This window comes from Pan paniscus, chromosome 19 (assembly GCF_029289425.2).
Source record: "Pan paniscus chromosome 19, NHGRI_mPanPan1-v2.0_pri, whole genome shotgun sequence".
NCBI lineage: Eukaryota > Metazoa > Chordata > Mammalia > Primates > Hominidae > Pan > Pan paniscus.
The window spans coordinates 20,539,507-20,565,116 of record NC_073268.2 but is presented as its reverse complement, the minus strand read 5'-3'; the positions used below and the strand labels follow the sequence as shown (position 1 = coordinate 20,565,116).

The window sequence follows — 25,610 nt, the reverse complement described above, 5'->3', positions numbered from 1 at the left end:
GCTGTCCCGACGTCACATGATTCTCCAATCACATGATCCCTAGAAATGGGGTGTGGGGCGAGAGGAAGCAGGGAGGAGAGTGATTTGAGTAGAAAAGAAACACAGCATTCCAGGCTGGCCCCACCTCTATATTGATAAGTAGCCAATGGGAGCGGGTAGCCCTGATCCCTGGCCAATGGAAACTGAGGTAGGCGGGTCATCGCGCTGGGGTCTGTAGTCTGAGCGCTACCCGGTTGCTGCTGCCCAAGGACCGCGGAGTCGGACGCAGGTAGGAGAGCGGCCGCGCAGACCTCTCGCCTGCTCCTGCCCAGGGGCCCGGCCAGGGCCATGTGAGCTTGAGGTTCCCCTGGAGTCTCAGCCGGAGACAACAGAAGAACCGCTTACTGAAACTCCTTGGGGGTTCTGATACACTAGGGGGAGTTTTATAGGAAAGAGGAAGCAGTAATTGCAGTGACGCCCCGTTAGAAGGGGCTTTCTACCTCCCCAGCATTCCCCCAAAGCAGGGACCACACCATTCTTGACCCAGCTCCACCCCTGTCGGTAGGTGCTGGCTTCTTCCCCTCTCCTGGTGGTGGTGGGTGGTTCCCGCGGCGGCCTGGAGCCGGAGGGGCGCGCGACCCTGGGCTGGGAGCTCCGAGGGCCTGGGAACGAGACCTGAGACCTTGGCTTCTCGAAGGTAGTAGGGACTTGGGAGTGGTGACTGAACCTGGTCTGGCTCCTCCTTACTTCCTCTTGTTGCGGGTGGGACGAGCTAGCTTCCGCCTCTCCCAGCCACTTTTTCCTGCTCATTTGCAGCTAGGTTGGCTCCCCTTTTGGGAATTTCCTCTCCCCTTGGCACTCGGAGTTGGGGGGTGCCACCTAGTGGAAGATAACGGAGCTAGGGTCTTGAAGAGGCTGTTGTCCCCTCTGGCTGTTTTGGCGGTGTAGGGTGGCATGAGAGACTGCGACTCGCCTCCTCATCCCTGTTTCTGTATGCGTGTGCGTGTATTCAGTAGAAGCATACACTATACTCCCTCAATTGAGGGTAAACAGGAGGGGCCACATGCACAGGTAACTCACCAGGGAGCCGAACACTCCTGTGCAGACAGACTCCCCTTCCCCGCAAGCCATGGCAGCGGACAGCCTGCTGAGAACACCCAGGAAGCAGGCGGTGCCAGCTGCAGGTGCTTTGCCTGGGAGCTGTGGGGCTGAGGAGAGGGTCCACTGTCCAGGACCAGTGAACTTCATCCTTATCTGTCCAGGAGGTGGCCTCTTGGGGATGCTGAGTTAGGGGAGGGGCACTTGAGGAAAGCCAGGTGGAGCAGAGAGGATGTGAGTGACTGGGTGGGTGAGATTTCCTGCCCCTCCCCCCGCAGTGGTATCCACACCTAGACTCGTGGGGTAACTGAGGCACAGACAGAGAGCAACTTCTCAGGCCCTCACAGTTGGCAATTCTAGGATTAGGACCCAAGTGCGATTTCCAGGCAGTCCCTGTACCCTGTTTCTGTTGTACCTGTTGCACCATTCCCAGGCACTGCCCATCGTGCCACTAGTGATATGAACCCAGGTCCAATACGCTCTGGGGCCATCAAAGCCTGACGTCACCATGACCTGATGTGTGACATGTTATAGGTGTCCCTTGGTATCTTCATGGAACTGGTTCCAGGACCCCAAAATCTGTGGGTGCTCAAGCCCCTGATATAAAATGGTGTAATATTTGCATATAACCTATACATACTTTAAATCATTTCTAGATTACTTATACCTAATACAATGGAAATGACATGTCGGCTGGGCGTGGTGGCTCATGCCTGTAATCCCACCACTTTGGGAGGCCGTGGCAGGTGGATCACCTGAGGTCTGGAGTTTGAGACCAGCCTGACCAACATGGTGAAACCCCCATCTCTACTAAAAATACAAAAATTAGCCAGGTGTGGCAGCGCACACCTATAATCCCACCTACTTGGGAGGCTGAGGCAGGAGAATTGCTTGAACCTGGGAGGCGGAGTTCGCAGTAAGCTGAGATCGTGCCACTGTACTACAGCCTGGGTGACAGAGCAAGACTCCATCTCAAAAAAAAAGAGAAAAAGAAAAAGAAATGCCATGTAAATAGTTGTGATCCTGAATTGTTTAGGGAATAATAAGAAAGAACAATCTGTAGATGTTCAGTATAGATGCACCCATCCTAAGCCTAACTACATTGTATACCTCAGCAACGATGTAAATTTTCAGGGGTTTTGTTTTGTTTTGTTTTTTGAGACAGAATCTCAGTCTCACTCTGTCACCCAGGCTGGAGTATGGTGGCGCGATCTCTGCTCACTGCAACCTCCACCTCCCGGGCTCAAGCGATTCTCCTGCCTCAGCCTCTTGAGTAGCTGGGATTGCAGGTGTGCGCTACCACGCATGGCTAATTTTTGTATTTTTAATAGAGATGGGGTTTTACCACGTTGGTCAGGCTGGTCTTGAACGCCTGACCTTGGGATCCGCCCACCTGGGCCTCCCAAAGTGCTGGGATTACAGGCGTTAGCCACCGCGCCCAATATATTTTGATCCCTGGTTGGATATGGAGGGCTGACTGTACTTAACATCTCTAAGCTTCAGTTTCCTCCTTTAAAAGTAAAGGTGTGGCCGGGTGTGGTGGTTCAAGCCTGTAATCCCAGCACTTAGGGAGGCTGAGGCGGGTGGATCAGCTGAGGTCAGGAGTTCAAGACCAGCCTGACCAATATGGTGAAACCCCCTCTCTGCTAAAAATACAAAAATTAGCCAGGCGTGGTGGCGAGCGCCTGTAGTCCCAGCTACTTGCTTGAACTTGGGAGGCAGAGGTTGCAGTGAGCTGAGATCGTGCCACTGAACTCTAGCATGGGCAACAGAGCAAGACTGTCTCAAAAAAAAAAAAAAAGTGGTGAGTAGACGTGGTGGCACACTCCCACAGTCCCAGCTACTTAGTAGGAGGCCAAGGTTGGAGGATTGCTTGATCCCAGGAGTCTGAGTCCAGCCTGGGCAACATGGTAATACCTCATCTCTAAAAATAAAATAAAAGTAAAGGTATTAATTACTACTTTGGATGGTTGTTGCCAAGAAATAAAATAATGGAGAGTCTTGTAACTGGCTCCCAAGAGGCTCAACAGACATTACTGTTTTTGCTTCTTCATTATGAGTTACCTCTCTGGCCACCCCACTGAACTAGCTGGGCTAGCTGAGCCTGGGAGAAGAGTTGTTTAGGAAGTGAGAGGCTGCTCCCCACAGAGACTCAAGGCTCAGTTCCTCCTGGTGACTCAGATGGGCAGCCCAGTGGGCACACGTGGTCTCTCTCCACATGTGGCTGAGTTTCACTTCCAGAATAGATGGAGAGGCAAGGGCAGGGTTTAGCATGCTTGAGGAATCTCAGAGGGCCCTGGTGGTGTGGGGGACCCTCAGAACACAGGTGTCTCAAAGGCTGACCCAGCTTCTGTGTCCCCTTCCCTGGGTGAGGAGGGGACATTCATGGGCAGATGGTGACCTCTGGGGAAGGCAGCCCAGACTCCACTGGCCACCATATTTCCTTTTTCACAACTTTCTCACCCCTGTGGTTTCCCATGTCATCATGTGGCCGCTTCCCGCAAGGCCTTAGCAGGGTGCAGGTATGAACATAGTGTCAGGCAAGGAGGCATCTGGAGGGGAACCCTGGCTTTTCCTGGGGGGACTCCCTCCCTGTACCCTAGCCCTGTCCTCTCCCATGGCTACTGATGCCTTCCCCTCACCCCAGAGGTGGCCCACATCTGCACAGATCAGACCCACAAAAATCATGTCTTCCTGACTCTCATAAGCCTGCCCAGTGAGGCCCAGGCGTTAGGCCATGTGCTGGGGACTCAGACCCACACATATACGCATGTCAGCATTCATGCTTACAGGTCCGCACGTGCTGGGGCAAGTGTCACACACGGGGCGCTGTAGGAAGCTGACTCTCAGCCCCTGCAGATTTCTGCCTGCTGGACAGGGAGGTGTTGAGAAGGCTCAGGCAGTCCTGGGCCAGGACCTTGGCCTGGGGCTAGGGTACTGAGTGACCCTAGAATCAAGGGTGGCGTGGACTTAAGCAGTTGCCAGACGTTCCTTGGTACTTTGCAGGCAGACCATGTGGACCCTGGTGAGCTGGGTGGCCTTAACAGCAGGGCTGGTGGCTGGAACGCGGTGCCCAGATGGTCAGTTCTGCCCTGTGGCCTGCTGCCTGGACCCCGGAGGAGCCAGCTACAGCTGCTGCAGTCCCCTTCTGGTGAGTGCCCCTCAGCCTAGGCAAGAGCTGGCAGCCTGGGTTTTCCCAAAGGGTCATCTTGGATTGGCCAGAGGAGGACGCCAGGCACAAGTCTGTGGTTTATCATTTCCCCTGTCTTTCCAGGACAAATGGCCCACAACACTGAGCAGGCATCTGGGTGGCCCCTGCCAGGTTGATGCCCACTGCTCTGCCGGCCACTCCTGCATCTTTACCGTCTCAGGGACTTCCAGTTGCTGCCCCTTCCCAGAGGTGAGCGTGCCATCAGCCCAATGGAGGGGCTTAGGTCTGCATTTATGCTTTTCCTGCACTCTACCACCTGCAGATAAAAGGGCCCTGCCAATGCAGGCTTCTCTGTGTTCCACAGGCCGTGGCATGCGGGGATGGCCATCACTGCTGCCCACGGGGCTTCCACTGCAGTGCAGACGGGCGATCCTGCTTCCAAAGATCAGGTGCAGCCGGGGTGTGGGTGCAGGGCAGGCAGATGGGCAGCATGTGGAGTCTGGAACCCAGGAGCCCAGCTGGCGGGGGCAGCCCTGATTCCTGCCCTTGTGCCCTCATTCATGTGGCATCTGTACTAAGCAACAGCCCTGCTGTGGACAGAGGGGCAGCACTGGGGATAGGAGGGTGCAGGAGAAAGTGCAAGACTCCAGGTCCAGGCATTGTGGGGGTGGGGAGAGGTCGAGCTGGGCCGGTCTAATACCAACCCATGGTCAGTGGGTGCCCCTTCCCCATGCCATCTTGCTGAGGGAGGGACTGGATTGTGAGGAGGGTGAGTTAGGCCTGCCTAGGAGATCACTGAGCCTTAGTGTCACCCTCAAACCCCAGTAGCTGGGCTTGCAGGCCCTGGTGCCACCAGCTCCTTGTGTGATGGGGGAGTCACCTTCCCTGAGTGGGCTGGTAGTATCCTGGGTCATCTTGTCCACAGGTAACAACTCCGTGGGTGCCATCCAGTGCCCTGATAGTCAGTTCGAATGCCCGGACTTCTCCACGTGCTGTGTTATGGTCGATGGCTCCTGGGGGTGCTGCCCCATGCCCCAGGTACAAATCTGGGGGAGATGGGGGTATATGGAGGGAAGTGGGGGCAGAGTTGGGGGCCAGGGGCAGGGGGTGAAGACGGAGTCAGGACCATTTTTTCTCAGGCTTCCTGCTGTGAAGACAGGGTGCACTGCTGTCCACACGGTGCCTTCTGCGACCTGGTTCACACCCGCTGCATCACACCCACGGGCACCCACCCCCTGGCAAAGAAGCTCCCTGCCCAGAGGACTAACAGGGCAGGTGAGGAGGTGGGAGAGCATCAGGCCAGGGGCTGGGGCGGGGCCTCATTGACTCCAAGTGTAGGAAAAAGTTCCCTCCATCCTGGCTGCCCCTCACGTTTGCTCCTCTTCCAGTGGCCTTGTCCAGCTCGGTCATGTGTCCGGACGCACGGTCCCAGTGCCCTGATGGTTCTACCTGCTGTGAGCTGCCCAGTGGGAAGTATGGCTGCTGCCCAATGCCCAACGTGAGTGAGGGGCTGGAGCCAGCTTGGCTGTGTGCCCCCAGCCACCTGGCCCTGACATGCACCTTACAGGGGCTCTGTGGCATGGGGCTGGCTGGCTGCTTGCTGGGAGCCTGGCTGATGCAGGGTTCATGCCACCCCCTAGTGGGGGATTGGGGCAGTGCCAACCATCAGCCTGGCTGCTCCCTGTGTGCTACTGAGCCTGGAAGTGACAAAGACCCACCCCGTCCCCACTCAGGCCACCTGCTGCTCCGATCACCTGCACTGCTGCCCCCAAGACACTGTGTGTGACCTGGTCCAGAGTAAGTGCCTCTCCAAGGAGAACGCTACCACGGACCTCCTCACTAAGCTGCCTGCGCACACAGGTACCAGAGGCAGGGCGCAGATACAGGGGTGGGGCCCCCTTTCCTCCCTTTTAGGCCTGGCCTTAGGATCACTGCAAGGTGGTGTAAGCGGTACCCTCCATCTTCAACACCTGGTTCCAGCTGTGGAGCCGGCCAAGGGTTGATACCCCTGAGGGTCCCCAGTGCCACTTCTGACCTGTCCTCTCTGCCTCCCTCACAGTGGGGGATGTGAAATGTGACATGGAGGTGAGCTGCCCAGATGGCTATACCTGCTGCCGTCTACAGTCAGGGGCCTGGGGCTGCTGCCCTTTTACCCAGGTACCCAGGGGTGGCGGGTGGGTGGGCTGAGCACAGTGTGGCAGGCAGCTGGGCCCCAGTGCCCACCTGCCCTTCTCCATCTGCCCTAGGCTGTGTGCTGTGAGGACCACATACACTGCTGTCCCGCGGGGTTTACGTGTGACACGCAGAAGGGTACCTGTGAACAGGGGCCCCACCAGGTGCCCTGGATGGAGAAGGCCCCAGCTCACCTCAGCCTGCCAGACCCACAAGCCTTGAAGAGAGATGTCCCCTGTGATAATGTCAGCAGCTGTCCCTCCTCCGATACCTGCTGCCAACTCATGTCTGGGGAGTGGGGCTGCTGTCCAATCCCAGAGGTATATGGGACGGGACAGCATCTTGGCCTGGGCAGGTGGGTGGCCAAGCTCCTATTGCTTTCTGCCCTCCGCATAGCCCATAGGTGATACCCAGCTCTGTCAGATTCGTCCCCAGCTGGAGGTGCTGTAAGCAGGAGAGGCGGGCTGGAGTAGGTAGGGGCTCGGCACTGCGCCCCACATAGTGGCTACCTACAATGCCCTTTCCTGCCCACCCCCCAGGCTGTCTGCTGCTCGGACCACCAGCACTGCTGCCCCCAGGGCTACACGTGTGTAGCTGAGGGGCAGTGTCAGCGGGGAAGCGAGATCGTGGCTGGACTGGAGAAGATGCCTGCCCGCCGGGCTTCCTTATCCCACCCCAGAGACATCGGCTGTGACCAGCACACCAGCTGCCCGGTGGGGCAGACCTGCTGCCCGAGCCTGGGTGGGAGCTGGGCCTGCTGCCAGTTGCCCCATGTGAGTGCCTCCCTGCCTGCCCCTGGATAGGGGAGCTAAGCCCAGTGAGGGGACAGGAACATAATGCCATTCTGTGCTCCCTTCCCCGCCAGGCTGTGTGCTGCGAGGATCGCCAGCACTGCTGCCCGGCTGGCTACACCTGCAACGTGAAGGCTCGATCCTGCGAGAAGGAAGTGGTCTCTGCCCAGCCTGCCACCTTCCTGGCCCGTAGCCCTCACGTGGGTGTGAAGGACGTGGAGTGTGGGGAAGGACACTTCTGCCATGATAACCAGACCTGCTGCCGAGACAACCGACAGGGCTGGGCCTGCTGTCCCTACCGCCAGGTCAGTGCCAACCCCCATCCTGGGGCTGGGTATGGCCAGGGACCAGGTCCCACCTCGTCCAACCCTCTCGCCCCCCTCTGACCATCCAGGGCGTCTGTTGTGCTGATCGGCGCCACTGCTGTCCTGCTGGCTTCCGCTGCGCAGCCAGGGGTACCAAGTGTTTGCGCAGGGAGGCCCTGCGCTGGGACGCCCCTTTGAGGGACCCAGCCTTGAGACAGCTGCTGTGAGGGACAGTACTGAAGACTCTGCAGCCCTCGGGACCCCACTCGGAGGGTGCCCTCTGCTCAGGCCTCCCTAGCACCTCTCCCTAACCAAATTCTCCCTGGACCCCATTCTGAGCTCCCCATCACCATGGGAGGTGGGGCCTCAATCTAAGGCCTTCCCTGTCAGAAGGGGGTTGTGGCAAAGCCACATTACAAGCTGCCATCCCCTCCCCGTTTCTGTGGACCCTGTGGCCAGGTGCTTTTCCCTATCCACAGGGGTGTTTGTGTGTGTGCGCGTGTGCGTTTCAATAAAGTTTGTACACTTTCTTAACAGTGTCTGATTTGCCGCCCTGCCTGCCCTCCCCAGGGCCCCAGAACAGGGGTTCACGTCCACTGCCAACACTCCCCTCCCCTACCCCACAGAAAGACATACACAGCCTTAACCTCACCAGTTTTATATTTGCTGCTGCCCACATCGGCTGTATCACATTACCCCCTAGTCCCCAGAGCTGTCCCAGCCACCAGCCCTGTGACATCGTAGCCCAGAGATGGGCTAGTCAGCAAGCAGCACCCCCTCCCCTCCCAGGGGTCCACAAAGAACGCCCCCTCCCTTCCCAGCCCTCACACTAGCAGCTGAGGCTGGGTCACCCCTCCTGCTTTCCCACAATAGAGCTTTCTATGTACAGCCACGTCTACACAGGCACTGCTTCCCCCCAGCCCTCCTCCCCGGCACCTCCCCGTGGGGGTCTGGACCCCCCCCCTCCTCCCCGGCTTGGAGGCAGACACAGGGTCCCTTGCAAGACACGACCCAGCACCAACCACGGAACAGCTCCAAGGCCCCTGGGCCCCTCTCCGGCCTGGGGCTGGGAGCTACGCGCGAGGGCCCCCGCAGGCCCCCGGGGCGCGCACCCTGGGTGCGGGCCCGCGCGGGAGGGGCGGTGCCAGGCCCTGCGCGGGCGCTACTTGACGTTGAACACCATCAGCGGCCGCTCCTCCCGCCGCTGCCACGGGCTCTTCTTGTCTCCCGCCTCGTCGCCCACCTCCGCCCCCAGCTCGTCCTCCGGGCTGGTGAGCGAGTCGCGCCGCAGCTCGCTGGCGCTGCTGCGGGAGCTGTCCCCGCGGCTGCGGCCCCGCCCCCGGGGTACCGTGGCCGCCCGGCCCTCGGGCGCCGCCACCTCGTCCAGCAGCGGCGTCAGCGAGTTGTCCTCCGGAGAGCAGAGGCCCGTGCGGCTCTCGCTGCTGCTGGGCTCCGTGTCCTCGCTGAGCGCCAGGCGCGGGGGCGCGGGCGGCGGCGGCGGCGCGGCAGGCGGGGCGCGCTCCCGCTCCTCCCTCGCGGGCCGGCGGCGCGCGGGCCGCGCCTCGTGGACATCTACGCCCGAGTCCAGGCTGGCGTCGGTGCTGCGTGCCCCGCCGCCCGCCTGCAGGTCGATGTAAGAGTGGCGCACTTGCGAGTTGGAGCGCCCGTCGAGGGACACGAACCAGGCGCGCGGGTGCGGCTTCACGCCCAGTTCCAGCAGCTTCTTCTCGGTCAGGGCCTGCAGCTCCCCGTTGAGCTGCGCCATGGTGGACTCGTTGAATAGCACAGGGATGGTGACTGAGCCACTGACGGGCGCCGCGCGCCCGGCCCCCCAGCCCTCGCCGCCGCCCCCGCCGCCCTCGCCCCCCGGGCCCGAGTGGCCCTGCATCTGCGGGCGCTGGGGGTCGGGCTGGGGAAAAGCGCGCGCCGGGCCGGGTGCCGTGCCCTCCGGCGGGGCCGGCTCGTCGCCCACGCCGGCGGCGCCCGCCTCGCCGCCGAGGCGCACGTAGTGCGCGGGGATCACCAGGGTGGGCATGACGTTGCGGTAGACGTTGTCCTTGAGGTGGTCGATGGAGCCGCAGAAGATGAGCTGCCCCGCCTGGCCCAGCGACGGCGGTCGCGCCAGCTGGTCCACCGACTGTGACAGCAGGAAGTCGGGGGTCTTGCCCTCGGCCGCCCCCTTGTGGCCCAGGTAGTGGTCGAAGGGCGGCGGCGGCGAGGGCGGCTCGTGCAGGAAGGCCGCAGCCCCCGAGGGCCCGCGCCGGTACTCCTCTAGGCCGGGCTCCAGCCCGCCGGGGCCCTCGGCCGAGCGAGCGCCCTTGAGCCCGGCGCTCTCGCCCCCGCGGGCACCCGAAGGCTCGGCGGCCGGGCGGCTGGCAGAGCGCGGCTTGGTGCGGAAGAAGTCATCCCGGGAGGAGGCCAAGTCCCGGGAGCTGGAGAAGGCCGAGTGGAGGGGGCCTGGAGGCGGAGCCTCGGGGTCCCCCGACGGGGCGGGTTCCAGGGGTCCCCCACAGATGAGGTGGAGCTGGGACATCGAGGTGGCCTGGTCTCGTTTGTTACCGTCAGAGGGCCCCGAGAGCTGCAGCTTGCGGTGCTGTTGCCTCGGCTTCAGGCAGCGCCTCCTGGAAGGGAGGGAGCAGAAGGGGCCGCTCAGGAAAGGGTGAGGGCCACAGTAGGCCCCGAACCCCCTTAGATGCAAGACAAGAGACGAATATAGTGGAAGAGGTGGGGAGAATGCCTGGGGCGCTAAGGAAAGATGGCAGGGAGCCGCCGTGTCCGTTTGGCGGTCCCCTCAGGGTCAACTCTGCACTCCTCTGCATGTAGGATGTGCTGCGAGAACCAGGGATGAGCATCTAAGCTGTCTATGGGTGTTTCCGGCCTGGAGTCCTCTGGGAGAGAGAGCTGGGCTGGTAGGGGCAGTGGCAGATCTCTCTGGAGGGGCCGGACTGCAAGTCCTTAAGCCCTGCCTCCCCTCCCACCTCCCCGCTGTCTTCAACCACCAGCACCAGCCCTTCAGGTCTTAGCATGTTTGCAGGAAGTCTTTTCCTGTCTGCCCCTTGAGGACCAGAAGTGGATTTTATGCATCTTTGGGGCCCCAGGGCCTGGTACAAGTGCAGGGGAGGGTGAGGGAAGCCCGGTGCTCACCGACAGTAGTAGATGAGCAGACACAGCAGGATAAGCACCAGCAGGGCCAGGGCTGCCAGGATGGTGAGCAAGAAGATGGTGTGGTAGGTGCCGATGTCCTGAATGCCCGACGTGATGGTGACCAGCCCTGTGCCAGGCGAGGGCTTAGCGTTCAGGTGTAGACACCCTTCCTGCCTTTCAGAAGTCTGCTCTCCCAGCTCCCCTCCTCCGCGGCCTCTACGCCCACTGCCCCACTACTCTTACCAGCCGTGGGGGAGGCCATGGCGGCCACCCAGTACCCCAGCTGGGGGGAGACGAAGGTCCAGTAGAGCTGCCGGCCTTCCTTCCGGATTACACCAGTGCCATTGCGCACCCACAGCCCTGGGAGAGGCAGGGGTTTTGTCACACTTGAGTCGCTCCCACTCAAGTCCCACTTTCTTCTCTCAACTCAAGCACCTGCAGCCCCCTGAGGCACTTACCACTCTTGGGGTCAAATCTCCAGGCTGGAATGCTGGTGCCCACGGTGAGGGCACGAGTCTCGGAGGGCATGGGCAGGGACAGGTGAATGGGGCCTGAGAGCGGCACCTCTGTCCCATTACCTGTCAGCAGGTGCACGCTCACAGCAGTCAGGGGCATCAGCTCCAGCCAGGAGCCATTGCCTGAGGGAAGAGGGTACAGAGCTGAGGGCTGATCCTGAGCCTGGGGAGACCCCATCCATGCTGGGCACCCAGCCTACCTGAGCTGGAGGCCTCAGTGCCCAGGAAGGCAGGGAAAGCCCGCATTTCCTGCTGGGTGCTGGCAGGCGTGAGTGACGCCCAGAGCTGGCTGTAGGTGGAGCTGACAGGCAGGCGGGCAGCCCGGCGCTGGAACTGCACCAAGGGCTGGGAGCGGGCACCTGGAGGGAAAGAGGGGCTGCAGTGGCCTGACCACGGACAGGGATCCCCAGGGACCAGAGCAGAAACCCATTATCTAAGGAAAAAGGGGACATGAGGTCAGGCCACTTTGGAAGGCCAGGGAGGGTGATGCCTTGGGGAGAAAGCTGGGCAGTCATGGAATGTTAACCTGGAAGGGACATGGACCTGAAATCTCTGTGTGACCCTCAGCAATTTACTTGCTTTAGTAGAAAGTTTCCGTATAGAACCTATAAAATGTTGCGATCCAGATCCTTAAACAGTATTGTCTACTATGTGGCAGGCACCAGGTTAGACATTGGGGGCCCAAAGATGAACATCTGCTGTGATGGGAATGTTTTCTAGGTGTGCTGCCCATTATGGTACCCACTGGACACACGTGGCTGTTAAGCATTTGAAATGTGGCTAGTGTGACTGAGGAACTGGATTTTTAATTTTTAAAAATGTAATGATTTTTTTCTAGGTGGGTGCAGTGTCTCATGCCTGTAATCCCAGCACTTTGGGAAGCCAAGGTGGGTGGATCACCTGAGGTCAGGAGTTGGAGACCAGCCTGACCAACATGGAGAAACCCTGACTCTCTTAAAAATACAAAATTAGCTGGGCGTGGTGGTGCATGCCTGTAATCCCAGCTGCTCGTGAGGCTGAGGCAGGAGAATCGCTTGAAACTGGGAGGGGGAGGTTGCGGTGAGCTGAGATTGTGCCATTGCACTCCTGTCTGGGCATCAAGAGCGAAACTCCATCTCAAAAGAAAAAAAAAAAAAAGGCCGAGCGCAGTGACTCACGCCTGTAATCCCAGCACTTTGGGATTCCAAGGCAGGTGGATCATGAGGTCAGGAGTTCAAGACCAGCCTGGCCAAGATGGTGAAACCCCGTCTCTACTAAAACTACAAAAATTAGCCAGGTGCGGTGGCAGGCGCCTGTAATCCCAGCTACTCAGGAGGCTGAGGCAGGAGAATCGCTTGAACCCAGGCAGCAGAGGTTGCAGTGAGCCAAGATCATGCCATTGTACTCCAGCCTGGGCAACAGAGTGAGAATCCATCTCAAAAAAAAAAATTAATGAATTTTTAATTTAATTTACTTCAATTTAATATGTAGCTAGTGGCTACTGCATTAGACAGTTTAGGTCGTGTGTGTGTGTGTGTGTGTGTGTGTGTGTGTGTGTGTGTGTGTGTGTTGGGGTGGAGGGGACAGACATACAAACAATTCCAATACAATATGGTCACAGCTAACATTTATTAATCTTTAAGCTATGCTGGGCACTGTTCTAAGCAGGTTACCTATATTAACCCCTGCAATTAGGAAAATAGCCCCTGAGCTAGGTGTCTTTATTATCAACCTCATTTTAGAGGTGCAGAAATGGAGGCACAGGGGTTCAGTAACTTGCACGAGGTCACAATCCTCGAGCCCGGATAGAAGCCCAGGCCATCGGGCTCCAGGCCCATCCTCTGCCATGCCATTCCTCCTGCCTTGCTATCCAAATAGAGGGATGCAGAGGACTAGGGGAGCTGGTCTCACTCAGCTCAGGGGAGGCCCTGTGGAGTCTTGGAGGATGTGGAAGACTCAGCCAGGAAAGAAAGAGGGAAAGGACATCCAGGAGGCCTGGCATGAGAAAGGCCCAGAGGCGTGGGGCAGAGGGCGGCCCGGGCTCTGGAGGGTGCAGTCAGCTCTGAGATGGCACCTGGGCTTGGTACTGAAAGCAGTAGGCGCCATGCAGGGGCTTCAAGCTAGGGGGCCACAAAGGGTCCACTGGTATTTTAGAAACCTGCAGGGGCACTTAGAAGCTTGGGATCAGAGTGACGAAGGTGAGCAAACAAGAGCAGCTTGGTGAGGCCGGGTGAAGTGACTCACGCCTGTAATCCCAGCACTTTGAGAGGCAGAGGCAGGTGGATCACCTGAGGTCAGGAGTTCGAGACTAGCCTGGCCAACATGGCAAAACCGTCTCTACTAAAAATACAAAAATTAGTCTGGCGTGGTGATGGGTGCCTGTAATCCCAGCTACTCAGGAGACTAAGGCAGGAGAATCCCTTGAACCCAGAAAGCAAAGGTTGCAGTGAGCCGAGGTTATACCACTTCAGCCTGGGCAACAGAGCAAGACTCCATCTCAAAAAAAAAAAAAAACCAAGAACAACAACAACAAAAACTAGCTCCATGACAAGGGCTCAAGCTGAGACTACAAACTGGGATGGGGTTCCTCAAACTCCGAAACCCACCATGGCCCTCTAAGTGGAATGGAGCCCCCAAACCCTCACTGTCCTCTACTACCCTCCACCTGATGTCTTCCCCTGGCCTTCCTCTCCAGTGGAGATGCCTCTGCTTCCCTTTCACTCCTGAGTCGAGGGCTGACTGCTCCGTTCGACAAGCTCTCACCCAGCCAGGTCCCCTCGCAGGTTAGGGCCGTCTCAGCACTGAAAGCAGCTGCCCTCCACTCCACTGCCCTGCCTGCTCTGGAACTATTTCAGGGCTTGCAATGATCTGTCTTCCTACTTGTCTGTGAACGTCCAAAGGCAAAGAGCGGGTCTTCTTCCTCACCATGGTTCCCAGCACCAGCCACAATGCCTGGCACAGCCTAGGAGTTGAAGTAAGTACTAGCTGAGCGAGACCAAAAGCCTGGGGGTAGACCAGGAGCTGCAGGCTTGCTCTGGGCCTTGCACTTCCTATGCACCTGCGCATCCAGCAGGTGCACAACAAATCTGTGTAGACCCATTGAAGATAAAGGTGGCAGGGAAGGTAGGAATAGATGGAGAATAGAAACCACGAGAAGCCCCGATAACTGTAAACATTTATTGAACACCTTCTGTACTGTGTTTTTTCACTTTGTGATTTCTTACTCCAATTTGATGATGTAGGCACTAACCTTCCACGTCTTATAAATGAGCAAATTATGGCTCAGAGAGGTGAAGTGACTTGCCCAAGGACACCCAGCTAATATAGGACAGTGGAGGTCTCTACACCTAGGTCAGGGGAAGGAAGAAGAGTTGGCGTGGGTGAGGGGGAGCCTTACCGGGAGAGCCTAGGAGAATGTGCACCAGGTCCTCATAGAGGATGAGCGTGGCCGGCCGCTCAGGGAGCAGGTAGAGGCTGACAGACGCATACACTGCGGGAGGGATGGCCGGTCAGCTCCAGGAAAACCCACCCCCTACCCCCCAGCCAGGCACCCCCTCCATCTGAGTCCCAGAGGCTTCACCCTCCCTCAGCCCCCTCTGTGTACCCCAGCCCAGGCAGCAGCTGCTGGAAAGCCTCCCCCTCCACCCCCAAGGAGACTATTTTGGGAAGGGGCTGATGGAGGGTCAGCTGCTGTCCCCCCCCTCCACCTGCCCCTGCACTCACAGGGCAGCTTGTCAACACGCCAGGGCACAGAGTTGGTGAGGAAGCCAGGGCGGGCAGCAGTGACCAGCACCCAGGTGCCCAAGCGATAACTGAGGGGCAGGGTGGCCACACCCTCTGAGTCTGTGGTGCCAGCTGCCAGCAGAGTCCGGTTCCCAAACACATCCACTGAGGCCCGGGCCAGGGGCACCAGCTCCCCGCTCACATACACCTGCACCTTGATCAGGATCTCTGTGGGCAAGATGGGGCGAAGGGAGTGAGGACGAGGGAGGGGGAAAGAGAACTGGGGGGAGCCCCAAGATCAGAGGAAGGAGCTGTGTTTGGGAGAGTCTTTTGGGCTGAGGCTAGAGGAGGCATGATTTAAGACCCAGCATTCACAGAGCACTCACTGAAACCTCCTATCAGCCCATGCAGGAGGTGGGACTATTCCTGTATTTCATCGTCTAACACATGCGCTGTGTCACATTTTCACAATTCTAAACTCAGGCTATGCCTATGATTGATGATGCCATCGTTATAACTGGCAGCATTTCTTCCTTTCTTACTGGTACCTGAAATCATGGTGCATCTTACAGTCAGTGGTGTATTGGATTTGATAATATATGCTCTTAGTCCATTTTACAGATAAGGAAACTGAGGCTTAGAGAGTTTAGATACTTGGACTACAGCTAAGTGGAGATCTGGGATCCAGACCTGGCAGTCTGCCTCTAGAAGCGACATTCTTAACCCCGGGCCTGGGGAGAGGAGAAGGACAGGAGGGCTGAGAAAGGCTAAGTAAAGCTGGGTCCGGAGAGGAGAAGGGTCAAGATTCAGCAGTTTGAAAGGGAGGATGGAGGCTAGGGCAGAGTTTGGGGTCTTGGGAAAAAATTGACAGGGGACACTAGGAAACTGGTCATTCCCATCATTCATCCTTTTCCCAGAATCCTTTGCACAAGCCTGTTTCCCTTCAGATTTAGGGACTCACCCCAACCCCATGCCCAAACAAATTACTCCTGCCTCCTCCCCCTCACATGAACCGCCTGCCCCCTCCCAGCTGGTCAGCTACAGTCAGTCACCATGGCAACGCCCTCATTCCTCCCAGGAGATCAGGCAGGGAGCTGGGGCCCTGGTAAGGGGAAGGAGATCTAGTGGGGAGCAACCCAGGCCCAAGAGAACTATTGTGGAGGGGGCTGGGGAGGGAAGCCCAAGTCTTTTGCTTTCCAGGGATGCCTCTGCCCACAGCTCGTGGAGAATCTGGCCAGGCCATCAGGCAGGCGTCCTGCCCTCAGATGGCGTGATGTGAAGGAACCAAGCCTTGAGTTGTTCCCATGGATTCTCCAGGCAGTCTCTCTGATCCAGGGCACCCCTTCCCATAAGCACAGCCCCTCCCTCAAGAACACACTTTGCCCCTACCTTCCTGCTAACAAGGTGTGTCATGCATGTATGGACACCTCAGTGGGGGGCCCAGGAGACAGGTGGGAAGTGGGCTGAGTGCTGGATGCAAATCTAGTGGGGGTTAGGTATGGAAGGAAGAGTCTGGAGCTGAGAGCAGCAGGGCCTGGGGAGGTCAGGGTGCTGTGGAGACTTCGAGGAGAGGGAAGGCCTTAGAGTGGAGCCTGACACTCAGCAGTGACAGGTGTCTTAGCTCAGGCTCCCAATCCGGAGCCAGTGCCACGCCTGCCCTAGGCATCCCATCCAGCTGTTCCCCTGAGCCCACCTCCCCTCCCAGGCCAGAGCCCAACCCTGCAGGGTGGGTGCACACTCCACTCACTCTCGCTCTCTGCTCCTCCAGGAAGCTGGCACCCCTCTACTGTTTTTTTGCACATTTGATGTGATTTAATTCTTACTTCAATTTGATGATGTAGGCACTATCCTTCCATGTCTTACAAATGAACAAATTATGGCTCAGAGAGGTTAAGTGGCATGGGGTCGGGGGAGGGTAGAGCCTAGGAGGACGTGCGCAAGGTCCTCATCCATCCCCCTGCCAACACCCATTAGGAATTCGGAGAAGCTAGAAGGTCCTGGCTACTCCCACCTCCATCCCGGGCTTAGGAACAGCTGGATAGAGCAGCTGGGGAGAGGGACCCCGAGTCTGAGATATGGTCATTTGAGGGAATGCCTTGGGTTCAAGAGTCAGAGTTTCAGAAGAGGGAGGGGGCTGGGGAAACAAAACTGGGGTGGGCTGGTAAGGATCTGTGCCAACCTTGCGGGTGGGGGAGAAGGGAGGGGGCAGGTGCCTAGCAGATTCCCTTCCCCCTTTCCCTCAACTTGGGCTCCCTGCCAGCTGCCCCAGAGAACCCCCAATCCTGGCTCTATTCCAGCCAATTCCCTGGGCCCCTTCCCCTGAGGTGCAGGGACTTGAGGGGAGGGGCGTCCTAAGAAACTAGGGCTTCTTCCTACTAAGAAAAGCCTCATCTCCTCCCCGAGAGAGCTGGGGGAGACTGAGGCAGAGGGTGAACCCTACCTCGAAGCCTGACATTCCATATAGTATCCACCTCTCCCGGCTCTAGGCCTGCCTCAGTCCAGGAGGAAATCCGACCCCCTCCCTTCATCCGGACCCCACTTCCCTCATCCAGACCCCCCCACTCTGCTTTTCCTGCCAGCTCCTTAGTGTGGGGGGTGAGGAGTGAATACTGCTTCAGGCAGGGATGGGGCCCACAGGCAGGAGAGGGAGAGCAGGACCCGGGAGGTGGACTCAGGACTGGAGTGGGCGGAGGCCCCCAAGCGTCCAGGCCTGCCTGTGGGATGTGTTGTCAGGGTCTTGCTCCCCCACCCTTTCCTGCTGCAGGAGCCGGCCCCACCCCCACCTCACACACCCACCTGCGCCCGGTGAGTCGCTGGGAAGGGTCTCCTGCACTGCGAAGATGTGAGATGAGGAGGGGGTGATATGGGGGCGGGCAGGGGACAGGAATGCCAGGAGGCCTGCTGAACGGGGGGGGGACCCAGGCACCTGCCCTCCCAGCCGGCACTGCCCACAGCCAGCTAGCTCAGCATGGCTCCATGACCACAAGCCTGCCATGCTCCCTCAGCTGGGAATCACAATGTACCCCCTTTTCTTAGAGGCCCACAACTGCGGCTCGTCCTCCATCATAGGCTCACAAGCATTTATTTGGTGCACCCCAAATTCTAAACCAGGGGGGCTGGCTGGGAGCTGTCAGGCTCCAGGGCAAAGAACCCCATTAGAGCAGTCAATCCCGCCCACAGCCTCACCCACTCCCCCTTCTCCCCTCCCCCCTTCAAACCCAGCTCCAGGCTCCCAGCCTCCGGTCCCGGCCTAGGGTGGCAGCGGATGCCGGCGCCCCCACCCAGCCGGGGTCGGGAGCGAGGAACCCGCAGGGGGCTGCGGAGCAGGCGCCCGCCCCAGCCCGCCCCTGGGCGGGTGTCTTCGGTAGACAATGGCTCAGGCAGCAGCGCCTCGCGGACCAGGAGGGAGAAAAACAAATAGGGAGAGGGCGGCGGCGCAGATCCTGGGGACCCTCGCACTACCCATTGTGTCTCCCCAAGACCCCCGCCCCGGACGGCCTCCCTCTCCCCGCCTCCACTTTCCCCCAGAAGCGCCGACCCCAGATCGCTTAGCTCCCCCCACCCGAATCCAGGGAACAGAATACCACTCAATTCACGAACGCCGCAAAGAGGGGGCTGACGGGCGGGAGCCTGATCAGGGGGCGCAGGCCCGCGATCGCGGCCCCTCCCGGCTGAGACTCACCCTGCGGGCTGGGGGGCTCCGGCGGCGACTTGCCGGGAGCCCGGGAGGCGCTGCCGAGCAGCAGCCCCAGCAGCGGCAACAGCCGCGCGAGGACGCTGGGGCCACTCGCCGGCGGCATCGCGGGGCTAGGCCGGGCCCTAGCGGTCCATGGCTCCCGCCTGGTCCCGCTCGCCCGGCCCCGCGCAGCCCCAGCTCTGCGCCGCGCCTCGCAGCTCCGGCTCCCGCTCCCGCTGAGGCGCCGGCTCAGCGCGATTGTCTCCGACCGGAGCCACCGCAAGCGCCCCCTGCAGGCGGCGCGCCACACCGCTGGCCCTCCGGCACCGCCCCCTCCCGGCCCCGCTCCGCCCGCCGCCCCCCAGTACTGCCCACCTTCAGCCCACCCCGCAGCCCCCCCGCTCTGCGCTCCCAGACTCTGGGCTGCAAAAGAGTGTCGGGATTAGGGTCCCATCACCCGGGTTCTTGGGTTTCGAGAGTCCCCAAAATTTGGTGCGAAATTTGTGTGTGTGTAGGTGGGGAGTGGCTATTGCCTACAACACTCTCAAGGGGTACGGTCATGAAAGTCTCAGAAAAGTGTAAGAACTCCCTGCTCGATGGCCCCCTTCTCCCGGTAGAACACCTAGGCAGTGCTGGGGTGATAGCAGGGAAGACCCCCTAGACCCCCCTAAGTCTCTTTTTTTTTTTTTGAGACAGATTTTTTTTTTCAGAGACAAGTGAACGTTTATTTTTGGGCCTTTCTTCCTATTTCAAGTCTTTTTCAAAACAAGGCCCCAAGAATCTCCAAATTCAATTATGTCCCTGGGCTTGGCCGACTGGTGCAGGAGTCTTAGGGAGCCTTGTACAAATGCTAGAGTTACTCACTTACCAACATTAAACTAAAACGCTGGAATTTTTCCTTGGAACTGGACTGTGATTAGAGGTGCTTGCCATGAACATAAGCTACTGTTTCTTCTCCTTTTTTTTTTTTTTTTTTTTTTTTTTGAGAGAGAGTCTTGCTCTGTTGCCCAGGCTGGAGTGCAGTGGCGTGATCTTGGCTCACTGCAACCTCTGCCTCCCGGGTTCAAGTGATTCTCCTGCCTCAGCCTCCCAAGTAGCTGGGACTACAGGTGCACGCCACCATGCCCGGCTAATTTTTGTATTTTTAGTAGAGACAGCGTTTCACTATGTTGGCCAGGCTGGTCTCGAACTCCTGATCTCAAGTGATCTACCCGCCTCGGCCTCCCAAAGTGCTGGGATTACAGGCGTGAGCTTCTGTCTTTTCTTTGACCCTTCCTTTCCAGTTTTTGAAGATAAAGCTGGAAATAATCTTCTCTGAAGATACTCGATAAAAATTCCCAAAAAAACAAAAACACATGCTTCTACTACCCATGCTTCCACTTCATTAATAAAAATTTACTAAAGTTTGGCACCTGGGTCTAGTTCAGCTGGCGGATGAGCTGACTGATGCGTTCACCCTGATAGCCAGGTGTGCCCATCTCCTTGAGGAAGCCCACTGTATTTTTGGTAGCATGACGGGCCACTGAGAGGTAGAAAGGGCGTAACAACCATGAGAACTCCTAGAAATGCTTCCCTGGGAAGGCAATTTCATGACTGAGGTCTTCCAAGCAAACGACACCAAACTTCCCCAGGTGCTTCTCAATCACTGTGTTGTCTGTCAGAGGAATGGTCTTATTCCTTATTCCTGACCTTGGCTTGTCCATGTTTCAAAATGAGTTCCTGGACAGACTTCAGATTTGGAAATCCCCAGGTCACATAAGGTTCCACCATACGCAGCATTTTTAGGTTCTGGGGGGTGACTTTTACAAAGACACCACTAAAAATTTTCTTTAGGCAAAGTCTTACAATGGTTCTCTGCACCAGTAAACTCACGCCATCAATTCTTTCGATGTGTACAACAAAGGCCAAGGAATGTTTATCTGGCAATTCCAAGGCATGATGTTTCACTTCTAGTTGTCTGAGATGCACTTTGTCACATTTCTGCCATCAGGAATCATGTAGGAATGATTCCAGTTGCTTAAACCTGAGCCCTTTTCCTTTCCTCTGCTCTTTCTTTGACAAAAGTGCCTGCTTTGCCTGGGTGGCTTTGAGGGCTTGGTAAGCCTTTTTTTCAGGAGATTTTCTAGAACCAAAGGGATTTTTCTTTGCTCTTGCTCGCCATTTTTCTAGTGTTGCAGCTACCGATCATTAAGACAGAGTCTTTTGCTGTCGCCCAGGCTGGAGTGCAATGATGCAATCTCGGCTCACTGCAACCTCTGCCTCTTGAGTTCAAGAGATTCTTGTGCCTCAGCCTCCTGAGTAGCTGGAATTACAGATGCCTATCACCATGCCCGGCTAGTTTTTGTATTTTTAGTAGAGATGGGGTTTCACCATGTTGGCCAGGCTGGTCTTGAACTTGTGACCTGAGGTGATCCACCCGCCTCAGCCTCCCAAATTGCTGGGATTACAGGTGTGAGCCACCGTGCCTAGCCCTAAGTCTCTTATTAAGCCATTGGCAAGATATTCAGCCTTCTGGTCTTCAGTCTTCCTTTAAAATGGGAGTTGTCATAATCTCTACCTCATAGGGGTGCTGTAACGACTAAATGAGATGTAATCGCCAAATAATGATGTAAAAAGAGTCTAGCACAAGCCTCACAGGAGCAGGGGCGTAATAAATGCTGTTACTGTTGGCCCAGGGTGAGGTAGGGACTCACCTGTGCCCAGGTAATATGATCCATTGCTGGGCAGTGCTAATGGCTAAGGAGTGTTTCCAGGGCTGGCAGCAGCCTTTCTCTTCCACCAGTTGGTGATTCTCAGTGGTCTTGGTTCTGGCTTTGTGAATGATAAACTGGGTCTCTCCTTTGTCCTCAGCCATTGAATCCCATATTTGAGGACAGCTATTGGCTTGCCCTAGTCCCAGCCAAGCTCTCTTTCCTTCCAGTTCAATATTTCTGGTTGTCATCATCAATCAGTTTCCACCTGGCCAAATCCTTAACTGGTATCTCTTCCCTGGTTCTCTCTGGTTTGTCACCTTCTCTTTCTCACTGTATGGTGGCCAAGAGGGGACTGGATACCTAAGGCAAGGACCCCATTTCCCAGAGAACAGCAACCCTCCTGGTTGGGTCTTCTGATTTAAGGGGACATCATTATAAGCTTGTGGACAGAATGAAAACTGCCAGTGTATCTGTCTCTCTTCTTTCTTTCTCCCTTCCTCCTTCCCTTCTTCTTTTCATTTCTCTCTCTCTCTTCTTTTCTCTCTCTCTCTCTCTTTCTTTTTTTGATGGAGTCTTGCTCTGTCACCCAGGCTGGAGTGCAGTGGCTGCGATCTTGGCTCACTGCAACCTCCGCCTCCCGGGTTCACGCCATTCTCCTGCCTCAGCTTCCTGAGTAGCTGGGACTACAGGTGCCCGCCACCACGACCGGCTAATTTTTTTGTATTTTTAATAGAAACGGGGTTTCACCATGTTAGTCAGGACGGTCTCGATCTCCTGACCTCGTGATCCACCTGCCTTGGCCTCCCAAAGGGCTGGGATTACAGGTGTGAGCCACCGCGCCCAGCCTCTCTCTGTTTTCAACAGAAATTTCCATCTCACCAGATTTCCCAGTGCTATTCTTATGTAACCAGTTTTTTGGAACCTCAACACAAGACTTAGCACTCATCCCTGGTGAATTTCATCTTGTTGGTTTCCACCCAACTTTACAATCTGTCAAGGCTGCTTTGAATCTGCTTCAGTCACCCATTGTGTTGGAGCTCCCTCCCAGCCAGCAGCCATCTGCAGGGTGAAGATGGCTTCCTCTACCTCCATTCAAGGGACTCATAACAATGCCAGGCAGCCCAGGGCCAGGATGGAGCTTCATAGAGATCTCCTTCAGCTTTATCAGAATTGTTCAGGTCTAAATCCGAGTCCCTAGGATCCAGCTCACATTTATGTCTTGTCTATAAGGACAAATGCCAAATGCTTTGCTGGATCAAGATAAGTTGTCTGGAGCCATCCAATCGCAATGACAGAAGGGGGAGGCAATTTGGCTGGTATTCAAGTATCACGGCTTAATCTTTTCTTAAATGCATTCAGTCACCCAAATAGAAACCTGTTCCGAAACTTGCCATGCATGGATGTCAAAATATTCTCTTCAGAATTTACTATTTACACCTTTGGGTAGAATCAAATACCAACAGCTCTTGCTGTTGTATTGTTCATCAATGGCTTCCCCCAACACTTGGCGTCAAGTACAAAGTCCTCCCCATGGCCACGGGGTGTTCCTGCCCCCATCCCCCATCTCCTGAACCCTCACCCACACCTGCCTCCAGCCACATGGGCCTCCTTGCTTTTTTTGAACACACTAAGCCAGCTCCTACCTCAGGGCCTTTTCACTGGCTGCTCTTTCTTTCCAGAACATTTTATCTTCATGTAGCTGCATGGCTCAGTCATTCATCTCCCTGCTTATCTCATCAAAGAGGCCTTCCCTGACCACCCTACCTAAAATGTTAGTAGCACCCCTCCAAACATCCACTATATATATAATATATATATATAATATATATATATATATATATTTTTTTTGAGACGGAGTGTCGCTCTGTTGCCAGGCTGGAGTGCAGTGGCACGATCCTGGCTCACTGCAGCCTCCGCCTCATGGGTTCAAGTGATTCTCCTGCCTCAGCCTCCTGAGTAGCTGGGATTACAGGTGCCCACCAACGTGCCTGGCTAATTTTTGTATTTTTAGTAGAGACGGGGTTTCTCCATGTTGGCCAGGTTGTTCTCCAACTCCTGACCTGAGGTGATCTGCCCGTCTCAACCTCCCAAATGCTGGGATTATAGGTGTGAGCCACCGTACCCGGCCCACCCACATACAATCTATCACTCTCTCGTCACCGTTATTTTCACTCACAGCACTTACTGCTACTAACCATACATTTATTTGTTTACTTTACTTTTTACCTTTGGAATGTAAGTTCCAGGAGGGCAGGGACGTTGCTTTGTTCACTGCTGCATCTCAGCACTGGAATAGTGCCAGGCATGTGGTAGTGAGAGGTGACACCGTGCTGGCAGTCCTCACAGCCCTCGCTCGCTCTCGGCGACTCCTCTGCCTGGGCTCCCACTTTGGCGGCACTTGAGAAGCCCTTCAGCCCACCGCTGCACTGTGGGAGCCCTTTTCTGGGCTGGCCAAGACCGGAGCCAGCTCCCTTAGCTTGCAGGGAGGTGTGGAGGGAGAGGCCCAAGCGGGAACCCGGGCTGCGCTCGCCGCTTGCGGGCCAGCGGGAGTTCCGGGTGGGCGTGGGCTTGGCGGGCCCCGCACTCGGAGCAGCCAGCCGGCCCTGCCGGCCCCGGGCAATGAGGGGCTTAGCACCCGGGCCAGCGGCTGCAGAGGGCGTACTGGGTCCCCCAGCAGTGCCAGCCCACCACCGGGCCTTAGCTGCCTTCCTGCAGGGCAGGGCTCGGGACCTGCAGCCCGCCATGCGTGAGCCTCCCACCCACTCCATGGGCTCCTGTGCGGCCCGAGCCTCCCGGATGAGCGGCGCCCCCTGCTCCACGGCGCCCAGTCCCATCAACCACCCAAGGGCTGAGGAGTGCGGGCGCACGGTGCGGGACTGGCAGGTAGCTCCACCTGCAGCCCCGGTGCGGGATCCACTGGGTGAAGCCAGCTGGGTTCCTGAGTCTGGTGGGGCCTTGGAGAACCTTTATGTCTAGCTCAGGGATTGTAAATACACCAATCGGCACTCTGTATCTAGCTCGAGGTTTGTAAACACACCAATCAGCACCCTGTGTCTAGCTCAGGGTTTGTGAGTGCACCAATCAACACTCTGTATCTAGCTGCTCTGGTGGGGCCTTGGAGAACCTTCATGTCTAGCTCAGTGATTGTAAATACACAAATTGGCACTCTGTATCTAGCTCAAGGTTTGTAAACACACCAGTCAGCACCCTGTGTCTAGCTCAGGGTTTGTGAGTGCACCAAACCGACACTCTGTATCTAGCTGCGCTGGTGGGGCCTTGGAGAACCTTTGTGTCTACACTCTGTATCTAACTAACCTGATGGGGACGAGGAGAACCTTTGTGTCTAGCTCAGGGATTGTAAACACACCAATCAGCGCCCTGTCAAAACAGGCCACTAGGCTCTACCACTCAGCAGGATGTGGGTGGGGCCAGATAAGAGAATAAAAGCTGGCTGCCCGAGCCAACATCGGTAACCCGCTGGGGTCCCGTTCCGCACCGTAAGAGCTTTGTTCTTTTGCTCTTTGCAATAAATCTTGCTACTGCTCACTCTTTGGGTCCACACTGCTTTTATGAGCTGTAACACTCACCGCGAAGGTCTGCAGCTTCACTCCTGAAGCCAATGAGACCACTGAGCCCACCGGGAGGAACGAACAACTCCAGACGCGCTGCCTGAAGAGCTGTAACACTCACCGGGAAGGTCTGCAGCTTCACTCCTGAGCCAGCGAGACCACGAACCCACCAGAAGGAAGAAACTCCGAACGCATCTGAACATCAGAAGGAACAAACTCCGGACACGCCGCCTTTAAGAACTGTAACACTCACCGCGAGGGTCCGCGGGGCTTCCTTCTTGAAGTCACTGAGACCAAGAACCCACCAATTCTGGACACAGTAGGTGCTCCGTGATTATTTATTTTTATTTTTAATCAAAAACATTTGTTTTTAGCCAGGGCCTCAGTCTGTCACCCAGGCTGGAGTGTAGTGGTGAGATCAAGGCTCTCTGCAGTCTTGACCTCCTGGGCTCAAGCAATCCTCCTGCCTCAGCCTCCTGAGTACCTGGGTCTACAGGAACATACCACCACACCTAGCTAGTAATTTTTATTTTTGAGATGGAGTTTGGCTCTTATTGCCCAGGCTGGAGTGCAATGGCATGATCTCGGCTCACTGCAACCTCTGCCGCCCAGGTTCAAGTGATTCTTCAGCCTCAGCCTCCCAAGAACCTGGGATTACAGGCACCTGCTACCACAGCCAGCTAATTTTTTGTATTTTTAGTAGAGATGGGGTTTCACCATGTTGGCCAGGCTGGTCTTGAACTCCAGACCTCAGGTGATCCACCCACCTCAGCCTCCCAAAGTGCTGGGATTACAGGCGTGAGCCACCTCTCCCG

General features: G+C 57.0%; 2 protein-coding genes and 1 pseudogene across 3 annotated transcripts; 1 reads left to right on the top strand and 2 right to left on the bottom strand.

Moving 5' to 3' along the window:
• The first annotated feature begins 32 nt into the window (after positions 1 to 32).
• GRN (granulin precursor) lies at positions 33 to 8,026 on the top strand. Of its 2 annotated transcripts, none has more exons than XM_003805876.5 (13): positions 33 to 268; positions 4,084 to 4,228; positions 4,352 to 4,477; positions 4,593 to 4,677; positions 5,154 to 5,266; positions 5,368 to 5,503; positions 5,617 to 5,726; positions 5,962 to 6,088; positions 6,288 to 6,385; positions 6,475 to 6,720; positions 6,940 to 7,173; positions 7,266 to 7,496; positions 7,586 to 8,026. In XM_003805876.5, the coding sequence occupies exons 2-13, from the start codon at positions 4,091 to 4,093 to the stop codon at positions 7,721 to 7,723; spliced, it is 1,782 nt and encodes a 593-aa protein (XP_003805924.1). In that variant the 5' UTR covers positions 33 to 268; positions 4,084 to 4,090; the 3' UTR covers positions 7,724 to 8,026. The 2 variants fall into 2 exon arrangements, with proteins under 2 accessions (XP_003805924.1, XP_008974433.1); XM_008976185.4 differs by having other exon boundaries at positions 204 to 540.
• Positions 8,027 to 8,138: 112 nt separating this feature from the next.
• FAM171A2 (family with sequence similarity 171 member A2) lies at positions 8,139 to 18,799 on the bottom strand. Its single transcript, XM_034941707.3, has 8 exons — positions 18,540 to 18,799; positions 14,858 to 15,085; positions 14,532 to 14,624; positions 11,356 to 11,514; positions 11,099 to 11,278; positions 10,884 to 11,000; positions 10,641 to 10,767; positions 8,139 to 10,117 (listed from the first exon to the last, which is right to left on the bottom strand). Exons 1-8 carry the CDS (start codon positions 18,655 to 18,657, stop codon positions 8,659 to 8,661), a joined length of 2,481 nt encoding a protein of 826 aa, XP_034797598.1. The 5' UTR covers positions 18,658 to 18,799; the 3' UTR covers positions 8,139 to 8,658.
• Positions 18,800 to 18,965: 166 nt separating this feature from the next.
• LOC129394446 (ribosomal protein uL30-like) lies at positions 18,966 to 22,577 on the bottom strand (annotated as a pseudogene).
• Positions 22,578 to 25,610: the final 3,033 nt, after the last annotated feature.

Excerpts from the sequence above, each read along its gene's own strand:
- GRN (XM_003805876.5), top strand. The coding sequence starts at position 4,091 with ATGTGGACCCTGGTGAGCTGGGTGGCCTTAACAGCAGGGCTGGTGGCT. Across the intron at positions 4,478-4,592 it reads GTTGCTGCCCCTTCCCAGAG|GCCGTGGCATGCGGGGATGG; the intron begins GTGAGCGTGCCA and ends TGTGTTCCACAG. Across the intron at positions 6,721-6,939 it reads GCTGCTGTCCAATCCCAGAG|GCTGTCTGCTGCTCGGACCA; the intron begins GTATATGGGACG and ends CCCACCCCCCAG.
- FAM171A2 (XM_034941707.3), bottom strand. The coding sequence starts at position 18,657 with ATGCCGCCGGCGAGTGGCCCCAGCGTCCTCGCGCGGCTGTTGCCGCTG. Across the intron at positions 11,515-14,531 it reads CATTCTCCTAGGCTCTCCCG|GTGCCCGCTCCCAGCCCTTG; the intron begins GTAAGGCTCCCC and ends CTTTCCCTCCAG. Across the intron at positions 10,118-10,640 it reads CTGCTCATCTACTACTGTCG|GAGGCGCTGCCTGAAGCCGA; the intron begins GTGAGCACCGGG and ends CCTCCCTTCCAG.